Source organism: Prunus avium, chromosome 6 (assembly GCF_965620075.1).
Source record: "Prunus avium chromosome 6, drPruAviu1.hap1.1, whole genome shotgun sequence".
NCBI classification, from domain to species: domain Eukaryota; kingdom Viridiplantae; phylum Streptophyta; class Magnoliopsida; order Rosales; family Rosaceae; genus Prunus; species Prunus avium.
The window spans coordinates 38,407,642-38,426,887 of record NC_142289.1 but is presented as its reverse complement, the minus strand read 5'-3'; the positions used below and the strand labels follow the sequence as shown (position 1 = coordinate 38,426,887).

The 19,246-nt window shown below is 36.6% G+C and overlaps 2 protein-coding genes and 1 long non-coding RNA gene across 7 annotated transcripts; 1 reads left to right on the top strand and 2 right to left on the bottom strand.

Annotated features, from left to right (window-relative positions):
- Positions 1-1,284: 1,284 nt before the first annotated feature.
- Positions 1,285-4,285, bottom strand: LOC110762954 (WD repeat protein). Of its 5 annotated transcripts, none has more exons than XM_021965680.2 (8): positions 4,123-4,264; positions 3,705-3,774; positions 2,969-3,061; positions 2,405-2,646; positions 2,235-2,317; positions 2,035-2,146; positions 1,663-1,737; positions 1,285-1,583 (listed from the first exon to the last, which is right to left on the bottom strand). In XM_021965680.2, the coding sequence occupies exons 3-8, from the start codon at positions 3,048-3,050 to the stop codon at positions 1,398-1,400; spliced, it is 780 nt and encodes a 259-aa protein (XP_021821372.2). In that variant the 5' UTR covers positions 3,051-3,061; positions 3,705-3,774; positions 4,123-4,264; the 3' UTR covers positions 1,285-1,397. The 5 variants fall into 5 exon arrangements, with proteins under 5 accessions (XP_021821372.2, XP_021821371.2, XP_021821373.2 ...); XM_021965679.2 differs by having other exon boundaries at positions 4,128-4,261; XM_021965681.2 differs by lacking the exon at positions 4,123-4,264 and adding an exon at positions 3,946-4,095.
- A 6,192-nt stretch (positions 4,286-10,477) lies between these two features.
- Positions 10,478-14,568, top strand: LOC110762978 (formate--tetrahydrofolate ligase-like). Its single transcript, XM_021965709.2, has 5 exons — positions 10,478-10,781; positions 10,898-11,047; positions 11,636-12,811; positions 13,445-13,591; positions 13,963-14,568. Exons 1-5 carry the CDS (start codon positions 10,611-10,613, stop codon positions 14,311-14,313), a joined length of 1,995 nt encoding a protein of 664 aa, XP_021821401.1. The 5' UTR covers positions 10,478-10,610; the 3' UTR covers positions 14,314-14,568.
- LOC110762979 (uncharacterized) lies at positions 12,796-17,807 on the bottom strand. Its single transcript, XR_015836513.1, has 4 exons — positions 17,510-17,807; positions 17,341-17,408; positions 13,314-15,355; positions 12,796-13,232 (listed from the first exon to the last, which is right to left on the bottom strand). It is a non-coding gene; the product is annotated as an uncharacterized LOC110762979 (long non-coding RNA).
- Positions 17,808-19,246: the final 1,439 nt, after the last annotated feature.

Below are 19,246 nucleotides of genomic sequence, written 5' to 3'. Positions count from 1 at the left end.
CACGTATAGCCGCCTGGCTATACTATTTATAAAAATATAAATAAAAAAGGGACCGGCATAGCGCCTCCTAGCGATCAGGCGCCATGTGTTAAAAATAGCCTGGCTATACTATTTTTTTATGAAAAATTACCCAGTATAGCCGGGCGGCAATACTATTTATATATATATAAAATAGGGGCTTGCCTAGCTCCTCCAAGTCATGAGGTGGCCACGTGTCAAAAATAGTATGGCCGCGCGGCTATACTATTTTTTAAAAAACATTAAAAAACAGAGTATAGCCGATCGGCTAAACTATTTTAAAAAAATAGAAAACACTTTTTATTTTTATAAAGCGTATAATATACGCGTATTTAAATAGTATAGCCGCCTGGCTATACGCTTTAAATAAATTCTAGTATTCAAATAGTATAGTAGCGCGGCGATACTCTTTAAATAAATTCGAGTATTTAAATAGTATAGTCGCGCGGCTATATGCTTTAAATAAATTCGAGTATTCAAATAGTATAGCTGCCCAACTATACGCTTTAAATATTATTTAAATCGGTGTCGGTCTTTCTCTGTGTCATCTTCTAATTGGGAGAGAAGATAAATGCGTAAAGCGTAGCTCTCCAACTCTCCATTAGTGAACCCACTCATCTCTCTTTCACTTTACAGCTACGATTCATTCATTCATAGAAATACTACGATTCATTCATAGATATGGTTAGGCCCTCTGCGAAGCACACATTGGCTCGCTTGGTGTTGATTGCATTGGCCTATTGGGGCTTGTTTTGATTGCTGATTTCCTCTAGGCTTCCTCGCCTCGTTTTGCTAACTCCTATATCTCCATTGCCTCCATTGCTAATTCCTCACACCCAAGAAGACTGACGATGAAGTACCTGGACAGGTTCGCTTGGCTCTTCGTTATCATCTTGTTGAAATCTTGGTTGGCTTGTGTCAAAACGGGGGAAAAATTATACTTTTTATTGTTTAGTTGTTTTGTTGAAGCTCATTCGCGCTGGTTTAGGATTTTTCATGTGAATTTGATCTAAGTATTTCTGATTTGTGACATTCAAATATTTTAGAAGTATAGCTGCTATACTCTTTAAACATATTGGACTCATGGTCGCTTCTAATACATTATCAACAGAAAACCTCGGAAACTTTTAGTGATGGTGGAGAAAATAAACTAAAACTGATCACACGTGACTCACCACTATCTCTCCCTCCTCTCCATATGCCTAATAAATTTCTTCATCTCCATCATAAGTTTCCCAGGTTTTCAACTTGAAGGGTAGACAAGCATGCAACAAAATTTCTTTCATATTGAAAGCTCATGTGGTTGGTACAATTACTAATAAGTTAGGAACATTATCAGCCCCATCTGAATACAATCAGAAAGAATCTCAAATTTTGCATTAATCACTTATGTCCTCAATTCCTTCAAAATCACTAACACCATCAAGTGCCGCATCTGACTCCTCTTCATCTTCATCGTCTTGATCGGTGTCCATGGCATCCTCAGATTCCTCTTCATCACTGTCATCATTGTCCTCATAAACAACAGGAATTGTGGTGCCAGTCTCATCCACATCATCAAGTACCTGTTCAAAAAGCTTGCATTAACTAAGTTTTCGAGAGTATCTCACTTGCAATGAATTTCACTAACACAAGCACCCTTACCCCTGTATAAAGCAAGTCTAAGACACTTGATAGTTGAAGAGATGACTGAAAAGTGGAAACTCTGGACTCCATGAGCTGCATATATAATGATAAATTCCATTAGAAAAAACAAAAACTAGAAGGCTTTCCTATGACATGATATAAAGCATTTCATTATTCACTTGCAACTTTCTCTAAGAAAAGAAAAACGAGGAAATGAAAGAAAAACGAAAATAAACTAGTAATATACATTGAGCATGAGCATGCCACTATCTAAGGTTTAATTTTACATTCAACTAAATAATTTTGATTTCGAAACAAAGTCCATTTGGCTCTTTCTTAAACAATAACTTTTCTTTGGGAGGGGATATATCTATATCAAAAGTTGCTGACCTGATACAAGGAGTTCAAGGCACTTAAAGAAGATTCTTGGGACACTATACCACTTGCATGTTGAAGAAGTAGACTTCTCAACCATGGAAGTGCACATGCCAAAATTGCACCTCTGGAGTAAAAAATACAGCATAAAAATGAATCAATTAGGTAAACCAAAAAATCATCCGGCATATACAGTGTACTACTAGGTAGCTTACCTCGACTGAATAATAGAAATGAGAGATTGTAAGAGCTTCAAAACACCAGATGGATTCAACAGTGAGATAGACTTTGCAATGATCTAAAACAATAGATTATATCATCCACATTAACACTTATCTTCAAACATCAGTTTTAAATAATTAATACGAACTATGGGAGCTATTACCTTCTCATCTTGGGTGTATAAGCAATCTAATAGAAGGGCACGGTCTTCGGCATGTAGTGCTTGTTTAAGTAAAATATGAACAGAGTCTGCACTTGGAGGCTTTGCATTGAGAGAAGAGTCTTCTTTATCTTGGCTCTTTGGTCCATCATTATCTAGTAAATTTAAACTTTCAAGTTTTTCTCCCATGGTTGGTTCATTCAAATCATCGTCAACAAGGACTCCGTCTGCAGCCTCTCCATGACCTACATGGATAAAGGGTACACATATCATCAAACCAAATGCTCAAGATTTGTATATTGTGAATGAACAGTTGTCCTTCTAATCTGCAATTAGGAAGTTTGAATAAGATATGAAAACATGTAATCAAATAATCATGATTCACGTTATACTTCATCATAAAAACATGAATTTTGATAGTACACACGCAGTACTACTAGTAGTGCACTTTACTTAATCCTTTCCTTTTCCCCCCTCTTGAATGGGGAGGGGTTTGGAATAGAACCAGTATTATTCAAAAATCCCAAACGGTGCTCCTAGTTTTGTGTCGAGTATAAGAACCCTTACCAAGTTCAACGATGTCTTTAACAGTTGGAAGATCTGGATCCAGTGCTGCTGCACGCTTCTTACTTCCCTTTTTACTCTTCATTGGTGGAGTTGCTGTCAGTAAAAAAGCAAATGAAGTTTCGGTTAGAATTTCTAGAGCAGACAATTCAAGAAGTGCTTTCACTTGCTTCCATAGTATATGATTATCACATAAAAGAATATGAACTTTCTTTTTTAATAGAAACGAAATTTATTGAAAGAAAAAGAAGAGGAACACACAGGTGGATAAGAAATCCACAAGCCAAACGAGCAACAACATAAAAACAGACTAAAAAAACGGCGACACCAGCCAAACTACCCAAATACTGCTACACCAGAAAGACCCAAAGAAACCAAGTCGCAAAACAAACACTTCACATCACAGCAGCATCCATATCCTCTGTTGCACCGATACGCCAAAAATTGGGGGTATGCGCGTATCGGTATCGGTATCGGCATTGCAAACCCATATCCGTATCGGTGCAACATAAGACATATCCCTCAATATAGTGGAGTAAGAAGCCCATAGTGTTGGCCAGAATTGAACTCTATCCCATAATTCACCAACACCCACTCCCTCATACTCATAAAAAAATCCTCTTGTTGCGCTCCATCCAAATTTTCCAAAATAGAGACTGTACCAAGCAACCCCATAAGATTGAAGCACGCTTCCCCCTGCCCCAAATGACAAAATGGGAACAAAGAAGATCATACCAACCTTTTGAAATAACCCAAACAGTCTTAACCTCCGTCAACAAGGTCCACCAAAGACTTAGCGAAACGGGGCACTGTAAAAAATGGTGATCCACGCAAATATGTGATGGTATAATATTGAGTAAAGTAACAAGAAATATGAACTAATAATTTGAGTTTAACTCGACCAATCTATATAACAATAAGCTGAAAATGATTTCGAAGAGGTAAAGGAAACCCAACACAACACAGAGCAACAAACCCACCTAAAAACAAGCTGCAAAACAAATTGAAAGCCTCAAAGCAAAACCCATCTCTCAAAAGCACCATAACCAAATAGGATGAAGACTTGTGTAGTCATAATCAGAAAAAAAAAAATAAAGACAAAAAAACAAAGTTTGTTCACAGAGCTTGAACTCGAAAAGAGTTTAAGAACCAGTTACCTTACCTTGAGGGATTTTTGTGGAAGCTTGGGCAACAATCTTCAATGGAGTTTAAAGGGGAGTGATGAGAAGGGACGAGAGATTGAGAGGCGGCGGCTGTAAGGTATAAGAGGCGAAGAAAGAGAGGGAGGAAACGAAAGAGGCCGACTTGTAGGCCTTGTAAGTGGCAACTGGTTTGTTAGCTTCTTGGGCCTTTGGGCCTTGTTTTTCTTTTTTTCTTTTTATAAATTTTAAAAGTAACCTCTCCTTCCTTCGGTTCGGCCTAGATCAACCAGAAAATAATAATAATAATAAAAAAATAAAGTCATCTCTTTTCGGCAATTTATATTTAACTGAAGAAAATAGAATTTTTATTTCCCTATGAAAAGAAAGCGAAAAACATTTTTTCTTATTTTACAGAGAGTGCGATATTCACACTCCCGTTTGGTTTGTTTGCACTTATTCCTTTACTTCGATTATTTTCATACTTCCATCTCCTAAATTTACACCATCTTACTTATTATTATTATTTTTTTAGTATGACCAATATTGAGAGAGTATCAAATCTAGAATCTTGATTGCACGTGCAAGAACAAATATTGAGCTACAAACCACTTGCCCATCATTAATTGTTAAATTGCATAAAGATATGGTAATTTAAGATTGTCAATTACAATCAATCACAATCAATTTCCTATTGACAGCCAAAATATGGTAATTAACAATTACCAATAAATAAATAAAAAGAAAAGAAGAAAGTTCTTTAGGTATCCAGCTGGTTGAATGAAATAGTGTGAAATCTTTTCCAAATTGCCAACTTCACATCACAATATTATATGTGAATAAATAATAATTGATCGGGGAACATAATAATTGAATGAAAATGTTTGAAATATTATAATATTTCAATAAAGAAAATAAAACAAGATAATAATAAAATTTAGGCTTTTTATCACAAATGGTCCTTGACGTTTACGAAATTATCGCGAATGGTCCTTGAGGTTTTTTTGTGACACTAATAGTCCTTAACGTTAGGAATTTTTATCACAAATGGTCCTTCCGTTAGATATTCTGTTAAATTTATGATGTGGAAGATAAGTGGAGCCCATATGTCCAATCACATCGTGACATGTGGATTGAATAAATAATAAAATATTTTTTGTATAAAATTCCATTAAAAATCTATTTAGCCGTTCTATCTCCCTTTCCCTCTGCCCTCTCTCCTCCCTGTGCTCTCCCTCTCCCTCTGTTATTTTCTTGCCTCTACAACTCGACTACCCCATGCCCACCCGCAACCCACCCCTCTCTCCCCCTCTGCCCCCTCTCTCCCCCTATGCTCTCCCTCTCTCCTCCCTGTCCTCTACTTCTCCCTCAGTAAAAATAATAATATAACTCATATATAGTAATTAGATTTCCCTGCATAACATCATCGTCTGATAGGGATACACACAATATTGCATAACCCACAACCTGAGAATACAATATGGAGCTGAAGCAAGGTATAAAGTAATTAGATTTCCCTGCAATATGTGTCTGATTTTCTATTTGTATAGTTGTATATATATCATAACCCACAACCTGAGAATTCCCTTTTGTTTTTTTCTTGCCCACTGTCACCCGCAAGAAAAAATGGTCTCTGGGATTCTTTTAATGGTCTCTGTTTTTTTAACACTGCTATCCGCAAGCCGCAACTCCCCTACCCTCTCCCTCAGTATTTTCTCTCCTCCTCTACTCTCCCCCTCTATTTTTAATTATTTTAAGTTTTTGAATAAATGTTTGTGTAAAAGGAAATGTGAATCTACCTTGTGCAAGTGATTATTTTGCAAAATATACAGAGGGAGAGGGGTGGGTTGCGGGTGGGCATGGGGTGGTCGGGTTGTAGAGGCAAGAAAATAACAGAGGGAGAGGGAGAGCACAGGGAGGAGAGAAGGCAGAGGGAAAGGGAGAGAGAGCGGCTAAATGGATTTTTAATGGATTTTCATAAAAAAAATATTTTATTATTTATTCAATCCACATGTCACGATATGATTGGACATATGGGCTCCACTTATCTTCCACATCATAAACTTAACAGAATTTCTAACGGAAGGACCATTTGTGATAAAAATCCATAACGTTAAGGACTATTAGTGTCACAAAAAAACCTCAAGGACCATTCGCGATAATTTCGTAAACGTCAAGGACCATTTGTGATAAAAAGCCTAAAATTTAAAGGACTGAAAATCTAAAGAAATGGGAGATGATCAAGGCATAATGGAGGTAATTCTCATATAAATTGGTTATAATTTTTCGATACAAGTAATATTTAAAAAGTGGAGATCCAAACACAAACTCTCGGATGCGGGAATAAACTTGTTTGAAATTTAAAATATATAAACCCTAAACTTTATGTTACAATGATCACATTCACATTAAGCAAACATCAATGAGCCATGCTACATTGCTACCTTCTTCTTATTCAACATCATCACTTCCTCCCCATCCTCTTCCTTCTCCTTACCCTAATTCTCTAGGTATTCTACTAGTTTTGTTGGGAATTTTTCTAATAAATGAGATTATAAATTCTACTAGTTATTTTGTTGGGCTTGCAAGTTTAATCCCAATCGGCATCCTAGCTGTCTATATGATAGTGGTTTCCTTGTTCCTTGCCATTGTTGACCCATTTCGAAGAAAAGCCTCGGAGATGCTTCTGCCGCCACCCACAAATTACAGAAGCCGTGAATTCATAACCAGAAGAAGAAGTTGCCAGCAGCAATGTGTTATTTGCATGGAGGACTTTGTCGACGGTGACTGCTGCCGGGTTCTGCCTTCTTGCAAGCACACCTTTCATTTGATGTGCATTGATCCTTGGCTCACTTCTCAGCTAACTTGTCCCATTTGTCGTAACCCTATCTCCACTGTATATGACTTGTGATAATTAAGTAGTTTATATGTTTTATTGATGTAACACACATTTCTCTTTCTTTTTTTTTTGGGTCATTATGTAACACATTTCTGTTTTTTTGATAGAAAAATGGAAATTTCATTGAACAAATGCAGAAGTACAAGTAGTTATTGTTTTAGGTTGTTTTCGGATGTTGGGGTACTCTTTTTCCTTTGACCGAATTTCTTCCATTGAGAGTCTTATAATAAATCTACCCACTCTCCATGTCAATTACCAATTGTAAAGCCAACTAGTCAGGAGCCAATTAACCTTCCCACCAAAATTGATGCAATTCATTTGATGTGCAGTGATCATTTCATTAGCTCACTTCTAAGCTGTTTGTCGTAATTTTATCTTAACTGGAACGTTTTTAACTCTAGATACAACGTACCTATTACTAGACCAAGAACTTTGTAACCTATTCTTGATTGATTAACTTCCTCTCAAAGTATGTGAGATACAAACATTTCTACATAATTCGTTGCATTTTAATGGGCTATATCCTGCCCTAAGCTATGTTGTTTTAATGGTTAATCCAAAGCAAACTGAGGAGCTAATCTCTCCCAATTCCTTGTTCTATTAAAAAAAAAAGCAAACTGAAATGTTAAGATTTTTTTAGTCACTCAAGTATACATATTCCCACTGACAAAAAAAGAACATGAATTGAAATTGAATTAAACATTAATTGCCCTAAATTTAAAATAAAATAAAATTTGATGGTAATTAAAGATCACAATTAATTATAATCAATCCCAATTGATCTCCTAATTGTAATCCAGCTGGGTGAATGAAATATGATCAATATCCGAAATTGCTAACTTTACCTCACTCAAGTGTACCTTTCCTTTTCCTAAGCTACCAATTTCTGTACCCTCAATGACAACACATGTACATTTGGGCCTAAATGGCAATGTTTGAGGTTGCCACTTGTTCATCAAGTGCATGCCTTTTCCCTCCTTCACATTCCCTCATCTTCTTCCTTTAACTCTTACAACTCTTGCCCGCATTTCTTTTCACTTTCCATTTTCTCTTGCGTTCTTGTGGTGGTTCTTAATTCTTGCCTTGCGAGCGATATCTCTTGTGTCTTGTTTGGTCATCGTCGGTCAGTGTCATGTCATGTCACGCCTAGCGAGCGATATTTTTTAATTATGTTTTTTTGTTGTTTTAAATAAAAGATTTTAATTAACTTTAAAAATAAATAATTTTTTAATATTATTTGTTACATATTTTATTACATCTAAGCTAAAAAGGTTGACCCTGTGTTAGCCACATCGTTACTTAGGGCTCGTTTGGGAGCGCTTCTTCCCGAAGCGCTTATGCCAGTAGCGCTTATGCTAGTAGCGCTTATGACATAAGCGCTTCTACAAAAAAGCTGTTTGTTGTTTGGATGTCACATTTAAAAGTGCTTTTGATATTTTCTTGAGTGTTTGGCTGACACAGTAAAAACACTTTTAAAAGTACTTTAAAAAAATTTAAAGAATCCCAAAATATTATAATAAACATAGGAAATAAAAATTCACAGGATCCCAAAATAAAAACACGACTTAAAAAAGTATGAACTTCACAAAGTATAATTTTTAATCATTCTTTGAAAATAAAAAAGGAATTAACCAGACATAAGAAAATTTGCAATTCTCTTGCGTTCGTCAGCCATCTCACGCCCATGGGTTAGATTTTATTCTTCAACCATCTCTTCCCCTATAATAACTCCCGCCCCGCCAGAGGGAAGTAGCTCAACATCATCATCATACGGTTGGAATTCTTGATCTGTCATTGAATGATATCTTATAAAATTGTGAAGAGCCATTGAAGCAACAACTATTTGTATTTGTTTTTCCATAGGAAAGTCATACATATGTCGTATCATTCTCCAACGACTTTTCCAATTGTGAGATAAAAGGACTTTAATGCTGGTTCTGATTCATCTTGTTATAGGTGTGCAATTCATGTAGGCGAACCAGAGTAAAAACTTCTAAGCTGCTTCATGACATGGAGTTATGTGGTAATCTCATTGCTTCCAGTAAAGGAAGGTGTAACTTTTATGAGGAATTCCAAAAGGCGAAAGTATCCCATCATGTGGTATGTTGATTTACTATAAGGCTTCATTCTAGGATTTTAAGTTAAGTTTTCCAGTTATGTTCAAATTTAGCCAATTATGATTCCAGCAATTTTTTTTCGGGTTTTACTTTCTGCTTGATTGTTTATGACCCATATCCGATATTGCAGGTTGTAATTTATATTCTGCAGGAAATTTATAATTTTATTTTTATCTCAGTGTTCTATGAATTGCAGGTTCGGAAGTATCAGGGAACAAATCAGTTAGGTGATGGTGCTTTGGAGCGGATTCGCATGGATGTACAGACAGGGGAGGGACTGATACGGACTTTGTATTAGCAGGTGGCGCTGATGGCTCTTTAAGGCAGAGAAAAAGAGAGAAGAAAAAAAAAAGAGAGAGGGTATTTTGGCATTTAAAAAGATTAAATATGGGTATTTTTGGCATTTTAAAAGTTTCATTAAAGGGAGCCAAGTGCTTCCCGTGTTTTTGTCCTGCAGCGCTTTTAAGAAGAAGCACCTCTCAAGTGCTTCTTCCAAAACCACTCCAAGTGCTTTTGGATCTCACCCAAAGCGCTTTTGCAATTTTTGCCAAACACCATTTTTAAGAGGCAGAAGCGCTTTCACCCATTTAGAAGCGCTTTTCGCTGCTCCAAAAGCACTCCCAAACGAGCCCTTAACATAAGACCAGATGGTCAAATTGACGGAACTTATAAATTAATTGAATTTTAAAAATATTATGGTGTAAATTGACAAAATTAAAATTGTGTGGCTCATTTCAAGAATGATCCTGAATCTTGAGAGAGTAAAATAATATTAGCCCTTTATTTTATTTATTTTTCTGTACAAACACATTTATCCACCGATTTCAGGAATGCGACTACAAATGGACATAAATAACTTACTATACCCAACCACCTTGCTTAATGTGTCACGTTATTAATTTCCTTATTGAGAGATGTGAAAGCTGAGTGGGGTTTTCTTCTGTACCTCCAACTCCAATACCATAGTGTTTGATGACTTTTCTGAACTTGCTAATAACAATTCTTTATTAAAAATAAGAATAAAAAGAAAAAGAAAAAAAACGTCGGCCAACCAACAAGAAACATAAGCTCTTTTTTTAGTTAATCATCAAGGTTTGAGTTTTACTTACCAGCTAAATTAATCATGGTTTCAGCTCTAATTACTTTGGAGTAATACTATAATAGTACATTAACTGACCATATTGTAAACTATATTTCATGTATTTGTTTTTATAGACATATATGTCTTGGGGGATAATTATTCAATTGAATTATGAATTATGTAATGCTTCTTGGATCGATCGTACGCACGTGATTATGAATAGGATATTTCATATCCAGCTATTAGTTTGGATATGGACATACTACTTGCAGACATATCCAGCTATCAGTGTCGCATTGTAGTTCTCATGCCATAAATATAGCAACTAGTTTTGGTTCATGATTAATTGATCATCACACCCACAAAAAACGAAGCCAAAAGATTTGACATCTTCTTCTCGGAGCCCAAAATGAGTTCTTCGTCGTCGTTAAAGACAGTGAGGCAACTGCAGGTGGCGTCTCCGGTGCCAGCAGACATAGACATTGCCAATTCTGTCGAGCCTTTCCACATCTCTGAGATTGCCAAGGACCTCAATCTCAGTCCCAAGCACTATGATCTTTATGGAAAATACAAGGCCAAGGTGCCCATTTCATTCATTTGCTTCATTGATATGTAATTACTTTTTTATTTGTTTTCTCTTACCTGGTCATTGGGTGGGCATATAATTTGTGCTTGTTTTGTTGGGTGTATTTATAGCTTCTGTTGTCTGTGATTGATGAGCTGAAAGGATCTGGTGATGGGAATTATGTTGTGGTTGGAGGAATTACACCTACCCCTCTCGGAGAAGGCAAGTCTACCACTACTGTTGGACTCTGTCAAGCTTTGGGTGCTTTTCAGGATAAGAAGGTGAATTTTTTTTCCTTTTTGGTTTTTGATAGAAAATTTGTTTTATCTTTTGGATTTGTTAAGATACAACAATCTGTAATGCACCTAATGCTCTGTCTATATTTTCATTTCTAGGAATTGGCTTATCAAAAGAAGAACAAAAAAATTGGAATCAGCAATTCTTAAACTGATTACTTGCTTGCTGTTTGTTATTGATTATACTTGGGGCTGCTTTTGTTTTCCTTATCAAGAAACTGAGTTTAAATGTTAATGCTGAGTTTGGAGTGTTTAATTGGTGAGCAAAAACGCCATTGAGTATTAGACTGTCAAGCATTAATAACAAGTTGCATACGCAAGTTTATCTGCTGGTTTTTGAATTTTCTCTGCATACTAATCCTGTTTACTCTGCATCTGAAGAAATAGAGCGTGTTTTATGACGAAGGTAGAGACTTGTCCAGCTTTCCTTAGTATTCCTTCTCAATGCTAATGGAATTTTATATTGTTATGACAATTTCTTGGATAGAAAACTTTTACAATTAGCAGTTATATATCAGAAGTAGATAGTATGGTCCTGATCACCTATTCTCCCCTTTTATTTTATGATATTAGGTTGTTACTTGCCTTCGTCAACCATCACAAGGACCAACTTTTGGAATTAAAGGGGGTGCAGCCGGTGGTGGTTACAGTCAAGTGATCCCAATGGATGAGTTTAATCTTCACCTAACAGGAGATATTCATGCAATTACAGCTGCAAACAATCTTCTGGCTGCTGCCATTGATACTCGGATTTTCCATGAGGCAACCCAATCAGATAAGGCTCTAATGAACCGGTTATGTCCACCAAACAAAGAAGGGAAACGAAGCTTTAATGACATCATGTTTAGACGTCTAACGAAGCTTGGCATCTCCAAGACCAGTCCTGAGGATCTTACCCCAGAAGAAGTTAAGAAATTTGCTAGGCTTGATATTGACCCAGATTCTATCACATGGCGAAGAGTAATGGACATAAATGACCGGTTCTTGAGGAAGATTACAATCGGCCAAGGCCCTGATGAGAAAGGGATGGTGAGAGAAACAGCATTTGATATTTCAGTTGCCAGTGAAATAATGGCAGTTTTGGCCCTTACAACATCTCTAGCAGATATGAGGGAGAGGCTTGGGAAAATGGTGATTGGAAACAGCAAGGCTGGTGACCCTGTAACTGCTGATGATCTTGGCGTAGGAGGTGCATTAACTGTTTTAATGAAGGATGCTATTAACCCTACGTTAATGCAGACTCTTGAGGGGACCCCGGTTCTTGTTCATGCCGGTCCTTTTGCAAACATTGCGCACGGGAATTCCTCTATTGTGGCTGATAAGATTGCATTGAAACTGGTGGGACCAGGTGGGTTTGTGGTCACAGAAGCTGGTTTTGGTGCTGATATTGGTACTGAGAAGTTCATGAATATAAAATGTCGGTATAGTGGTTTAACACCACAGTGTGCAATTATAGTTGCAACCATAAGGGCATTGAAAATGCATGGTGGTGGGCCGGATGTTGTTGTTGGGAAGCCTCTTAACAATGCCTATGTAACTGAGAACGTGGCTTTGGTTGAGGCAGGCTGTATAAATTTGGCCAAGCATATTTCAAACACTAAAGCCTATGGTGTGAATGTTGTTGTTGCTGTGAACAAGTTCTCGACTGACAGTGAAGCAGAACTAAATGCAGTTAGAAATTCAGCATTGGCTGCTGGGGCATATGATGCAGTTATTTGTACTCACCATGCCCATGGAGGAAAAGGAGCGGTTTTTCATATATCCCTTTAACTAATTAGTTTTTGTTGACTAAAAGAGAAATTATGTGAGAGAGTACAAAAATTTTAAGATCTACACTAAGCATTTTGTGAGCGCTAGAATTACCTTATTGCATGATGCAGAAGCTTTTTCTTCTTGCTTGCAGTGGACACCCCACTACAATTTGCAATCCCAGTTTTACTCCCAGGATAAACTGAGTTTAGACTTTCACTTCATCTTTCTTTTACGTGCTGTTGGAGCCTAATAGTACTCTTGACAGCGTATGATGAATCATAGTTCTTCAAAGATATTCCATCATGTGCTTAGGCTTCAATGTCTTTTTTCTTTTTCTTTTCTTGAATTGTGATTTTAACTGTATTCAACTATGCTTGTATTGTTGCTTTCTCTCACCTCCTTTCGAACCATTACATCTCTGACAATAGGCACATCTTAGAATGAAAAATACCTTCAACTATAGCAAAGAAATAAATATCAAGAAAATTAGAAAATCTACCAATGTCTGCATCCGTTGAAGGCTGGAAGCTGCCATTGGTCCGGGAAACTGCATGTATAACTTGCTCCTTGTATTTCTCTAGACTACCATAAATGGTCTGCATAGTTGATGAAGTATATTGTGATGTTCAGGTAGACCTAGGGATTGCAGTCCAAAGAGCCTGTGAGAATGTTACACAACCATTGAAGTTTCTATATCCTTTGGATTTTAGTATTAAAGAGAAGATAGAGGCAATAGCCAGGTCATATGGTGCAAGCGGTGTTGAATACTCGGAGCAGGTAAGCTCATCTGTTGTTATGTTAAAAATTCAAGTCACACTATTTGGTTTGATCTCTCTCTCTCTCTCTCTCTCTCTCTCTCTCTCTCTCTAATTGTGAGATCCTTGAAGTTCAATATCTGGAGTTAATTTAATTTTGATTCATTGATAGACAAATTACCAATGAATGCAACTATTTGTCTTGTTTTTCTCATTGAAAAAAAAAAACTATGTATTGTGCTGCAAACAGAACTTGATTCTTCTAGAGAGGGTAGACATACTTTCTCATTTCTCCTTTCATTTTATTCTTGGCACCACTGAAGAAAAACTCTTGTAATAGAAGTATACTGGACGTGCTTATTGATATGAGTTTTTTTTCATTTGTGTGAGTAGGCTGAGAAACAGATTGAGATGTACAGCAAGCAGGGGTTTTCTGGTCTGCCAATATGCATGGCAAAAACCCAGTATTCATTCTCACATAATGCTTCTGAGAAAGGAGCCCCCACCGGATTTGTCTTACCAATAAGGGATGTAAGGGCTAGCATTGGAGCCGGATTTATATATCCTTTAGTGGGAACGATGAGTACAATGCCGGGTCTTCCGACTCGTCCTTGCTTCTATGACATTGATCTTGACACCACCACTGGAAGGGTCATTGGCAATGGCGGATCCAAGAATTTTTATAGGGGTAGGCTAAATAATTTTTTTATAGAGGAGATATATTATAAGCCTTTTTTCTCTTGAAACAAAAATGCAAAAAAATTTAAAGAGCTTGCCATTCGAATCTCATCACGTTGATTGATTGGGTGTTCACAAATTGGAATGCATTTCCCAGGATCCTGTTCTAAAGAAGGAATATCAAACTCTTTAGGTTCAACTACTTGAGATCCGAGTTCAGAAAGTTCCTCAGGAATTGAAGTATCAACATTAGATGCAAAAGGTGTATCCTTGTTATCGTCACCACTTTTTTTGAAGAATGAATTAATAGTTTTTCCTCTCTTTGCCGGTGTATTATCATCATGTGACATGATATCTTAACAAGAAATACTAGACACCAAAAATCATATATGCTAATTAATAATTCAAGTTGCTAAAATAAAACATATATCAACAATCTCCAAAAAATTTCACCCAAACCCTAAATCATAAAAACCTAACAATAACAATTAAAATTGGAAATTGAATATATAAAAAAAGGAGAAAAACTTACCAAGATTGAAGAACCCACTGAAAATATGTTGGTACAATTTTTTAGAGGAGGAGAGCTATTTCCTCTAGGCTCTCAAGGTTCAAATATGGCATTTTTGGGTGGCTAGAAGAAATCTTTTGATGTTTGTTGACAGGTTCCGACCCAAATTCCACTTTGGAATCTGAACCAAACCCCGTGATGTGAGTGTCCAACACCTGGTAGGTGCCGGCACACTTGACCAAATTACCCTTCTAATTAAAACTCAAACTTCTTTTACGGTTTGATTTCTACAGAAAATTCGGCAAAGTCCCTTGTAATTCGCTTATTTCCCAAAATTTTCACTTGTATAAAACACAATTCTATAATCTCAAACGCATGGGCGGTGCTATAATCTCAAATATTGTAATCATCTAAACCTATCATTACAACAACAAATTAACACCAACCAATTGTCAATTGATGCCATTAGCTAATTCCTATGCTTTATTCACAAAACTTAAAATAATTAATTGAAAATTCAGCCTAGAAACTCACCCCTTGCTTAACATAACTGAAAACACCAACCAAACCGCTCTATCCAAAGCAACAAAAGACCACCTGCAAAATATCAAAAGAAAACATGTTTTTTTTATAAAAAAAAAAAGAAGAAAAAGGAAGAAAAATCGGAGAAGAAATTAGCTTGAGTATTTTATGCATGCACAATCTTTTCATTAAACCAAAAAATTAGCTTGAGCAAAATCTGTACGGAAAGAAACCACTCTATACGGATGCCCTCATTTCAACATTGCTTTCATGATTCAATTACAAAGCATATGTTCTGATGTGAACTGTATTATATATTACAGGTTGTGTTACTGCAACTGTGGGGGCAAAAAAGGAAATCATCAAGAAGCTGCATATAGAATTCAAATGAAAACATATCCGGAAGTCTATAAGCTTGGGATTTTATTTTATTTTTTTTTTTTATTTTTTATTTTTATTTTTTTGCAGACACAGAAAGAATCTCTTTCAGAAGATACAATCAATAAGGACCAGTTAACCAGGAATTAAAAAAATTAAAAATTAGATGGGAAAAAGAAAACTTATATGGTTAAACAGAAATAACCAACTGGTGAAATGGATCATCGCTATATGTTATAAAAGAAAGATATTCCTTGAGATTCAAAAATAAAATAAAATAAACATGAATAAATTGAGAATATAAAATAATTATTGACCCGCATCTTATTACAATACTGTGAATGGCAACAAACCAACCAATATTATCACGCTAACTAAGCCGGAGATCCTGGGTTTAAATTCCTAAGACTGCAACCTTCCAATATAAGCTGAGGATAGAGGCGTACATCTGAGGAGTTAGGTACATTCACCATGAGAGAATATTGAATTGAAACTTTGGGGGGTTTCTATACCCCAGATACCTTTTTCAAACTCCTTACATTTGTCAGTCATTACACAAACTTTGGGGCAAAATGTTCATGTTAGGCGGTAAAGTAAGATTTTACACTCATATATCAAAATAGAACAACACACTCATATATACAAAGGTACAAACTTGGACTGAAATAACACACAAAGATGCATAATTTCACTCACACAACTGAACCCAATTCCCTCCACTTCCATTTATACCCCTCAAATTCACTAAAAGCAGAAAATTTAACAACTAAAGGAAAGGACGTGATGGAGAAAAGAGTGATATCGTAGAGGGAGAAGAAACATAACATTCAACAAATAGGCACAAAGTCTTACTTGCTCTCCAAAAAGGGAACGCAAGATAAGTACGAACAGGAAAAAAAAATAAAAAATCAGCCACACAGAAAATCTATAACCAGACGCAAATTCCCAATGGCTCTACTTATTTTTTCAGAATTGTTACTGGCTATAGCGCGGTGTGAGGCTCATTCTGCAAGCTCCTCATGGTACATAACCTTAACCATAAAGAATACTTCAAACTCTCTGTCTGTATCAGCCAATTGGCACCAAGTCATATTCCAGCAACAAACTTCAACATTGCTACTTTCTTCTTGTTTTGCAACTTCCATCAATGAAGCCCACTTCATAAAGCGGAAACCAAAACCACTACAAAAAAACTCTACTTGTACATAAAAATAAGAAAAAATGAATCGTTTTCCCACTTGGGTACTGGCCATTTTGATCTTTCTCATCTTTCCAATGGCTAATTCGGAAGATCAAGACTTGAAGCAACTCAAGCAAGTACTGGTGCAATTCACGGACAAACTTTCACCAGGAAATTCAGTGAGAGATGTCAAATGGGGTTGGAACATGGGTTCAGACCCTTGCAGAGACCAATGGGAGGGTGTGACATGTGATAAACATAATTATGTGAAGAAAATAGTTCTTGAAATGTCCAATTTAACTGGAGTCATAAAAAGGGAACGCAAGATAAGTACGAACAGAAAAAAAATCAGCCACAGAGAAAATCTATAACCATACGCAAACAGAAAATCTATAACATCTATTAGAATTATAATTCTGATCTGGAGTCATAAAAAAAAAAAAAAAAGCAGGAGTCTATAACCACACGCAAACAGAATATCAGCCACACAGACATCAATTACCAGATTGATGAGCAGACTGGGGGTTCTCATATTGATTACTCCAGTTCTTTTTCCTTAGATCTTCCACCCTGTAACAACAAACCAAACTCAATTTCTGATTTACTTCTCAATTTTCGACATGACAAATGAATAAACCAACCTAGAAAACCAAAAGAACATTAAAACCAACCTTTTTTTACGAAACCCAGAAATCCTTTGAGCTAAAACCAATGCGATGAGAAGAAGGATGAAGCGCATCTGGAACGGCAACACACGAACGCAAGATCTGAGAGGAGAACCGATGAGATAAAGACCAAAAGGGCGGCTGGATTTGCAGCGCGCCTCCCCAAACGAAAATCGACGGCCCCCCACGCATGCAGAACAGTGAGCTCTGCTCTTCCATGGCTGCCCCCAACCAGCCCAACCAACTGTTTCGAAACAGACTGGAAAGCTGAGAGCGAACGAAACTTTCGAATTGAAAGATATGCAAATGGGAAGGGGCAGAGAAAATTCAATAAAGGGCAAAATAGACAATTCACTATTCCTAAGCTACAGTCTATGAACAGTGACTTTTGGATTCGTTTTTTAGTAAATAGAAATTAATTATTTTGTGGACTTTTTCTATAATTTTTAATATTAAATAACAATTAAAATATAATTACTAATTAAAGTGATTCAAAAAACTAGGGCTGCACATTTATACCGAAAACCCGACCGAACCGGATCGATTTTGGCGGGTTGTTCCTGTTTTTTTAATTAAAATAATTGAAATTGGCAGAAAAATCTACCGACCTGATAGTGAACCGATTTGAACCGATTTTAATTTTTTCAAACCGTCGAAATCCGAACCAGACCGCTTCCATGTAAATTGTCTAAAAATTCATTGTAAGTGCACTGGGGAGTCAAACTCTGTTCACGGTGCAGATACAAAACTCAAATTCCACTGGACTGAAGCGTCTTCTTGTGAAATGCATGAATGATTGTAATATTTATTACAATCTAAAAGAATTAAAAAAACATTTAAAGAAAAAGTTAGGTTTCCTGCCCCACATCCTATTCTTCTTTTCTCCCAGCCGCTTTCTTCTTTTCTCTCTCCATTTTTTCTTTTTTCTTCTTCCTCCATTTTTTCTTCTTTCTTCTTCCTCCCTTTTCTTCTTTTCTCCCAGCCGTCACTTTCTTCTGTTCTCTCTCCATTTTTTCTTCTTTCTTCTTCCTCCCTCAATCTCAGTTCAATCCTCTGCCTCAATCTCAGTTCAATCCTTGCCGAACCGCACCGCACCGCACCGACTTCTCGGCGTGCCGATTGTAGTCGGTCTTACATCCCTTCGGCGCAGTGGCGGTCTCCAAAATAGCTATGCTGATTACCTCCGGTTCAGTGGTCGGCAACTGTTCCAAGCTACGGTTATCGAACCGTGTGCAGCCCTACAAAAAACCTAAGATATTACTTAATTACATATATTAAATTAAAGAAGTAGGCCAAAAAACCAAAGTAAAGAAACTAATTATATGTTTTTTTTCAAAGGAATTAAAATTTAGTTTTAAACAGTATAGCCGCACGGTTATACTATTTATATATTAAAAAAAGGACGTGGCCAGCGCGTAGGTGCTAGTGCCACGTGTCAAAACAGTTTTCAAAAAAGGAAAATCGAGTATAGCCGTGCGGCTAGACTATTTCTTTAAAAAAATTCAAAGAGAATCTTGTATAGCCGATATATGTATATAAAGAAATGCCCAGCGCCTAGACCTGGCATTCGTGTCGTGTTATCAGTATTCGTGTCGTTTTCGTGTCAACCCGTTATTTTTAACGGGTTGACACGACACGACACGATAAGAAAACGGGTGAGAAATATCAAACACGAACACGACCCGCTCTAATTCGCGAATCACATGACACGACCCGTTTCACCCGTTAAGAAAATAAACTTTT

Excerpts from the sequence above, each read along its gene's own strand:
- LOC110762954 (XM_021965682.2), bottom strand. The coding sequence starts at position 3,050 with ATGAAGAGTAAAAAGGGAAGTAAGAAGCGTGCAGCAGCACTGGATCCA. Across the intron at positions 1,738-2,034 it reads CCTTGAACTCCTTGTATCAG|CTCATGGAGTCCAGAGTTTC; the intron begins GTCAGCAACTTT and ends TTATATATGCAG. Across the intron at positions 1,584-1,662 it reads TAGACTTGCTTTATACAGGG|GTACTTGATGATGTGGATGA; the intron begins GTAAGGGTGCTT and ends CTTTTTGAACAG.
- LOC110762978 (XM_021965709.2), top strand. The coding sequence starts at position 10,611 with ATGAGTTCTTCGTCGTCGTTAAAGACAGTGAGGCAACTGCAGGTGGCG. Across the intron at positions 10,782-10,897 it reads ATGGAAAATACAAGGCCAAG|CTTCTGTTGTCTGTGATTGA; the intron begins GTGCCCATTTCA and ends GTGTATTTATAG. Across the intron at positions 11,048-11,635 it reads GTGCTTTTCAGGATAAGAAG|GTTGTTACTTGCCTTCGTCA; the intron begins GTGAATTTTTTT and ends TTATGATATTAG.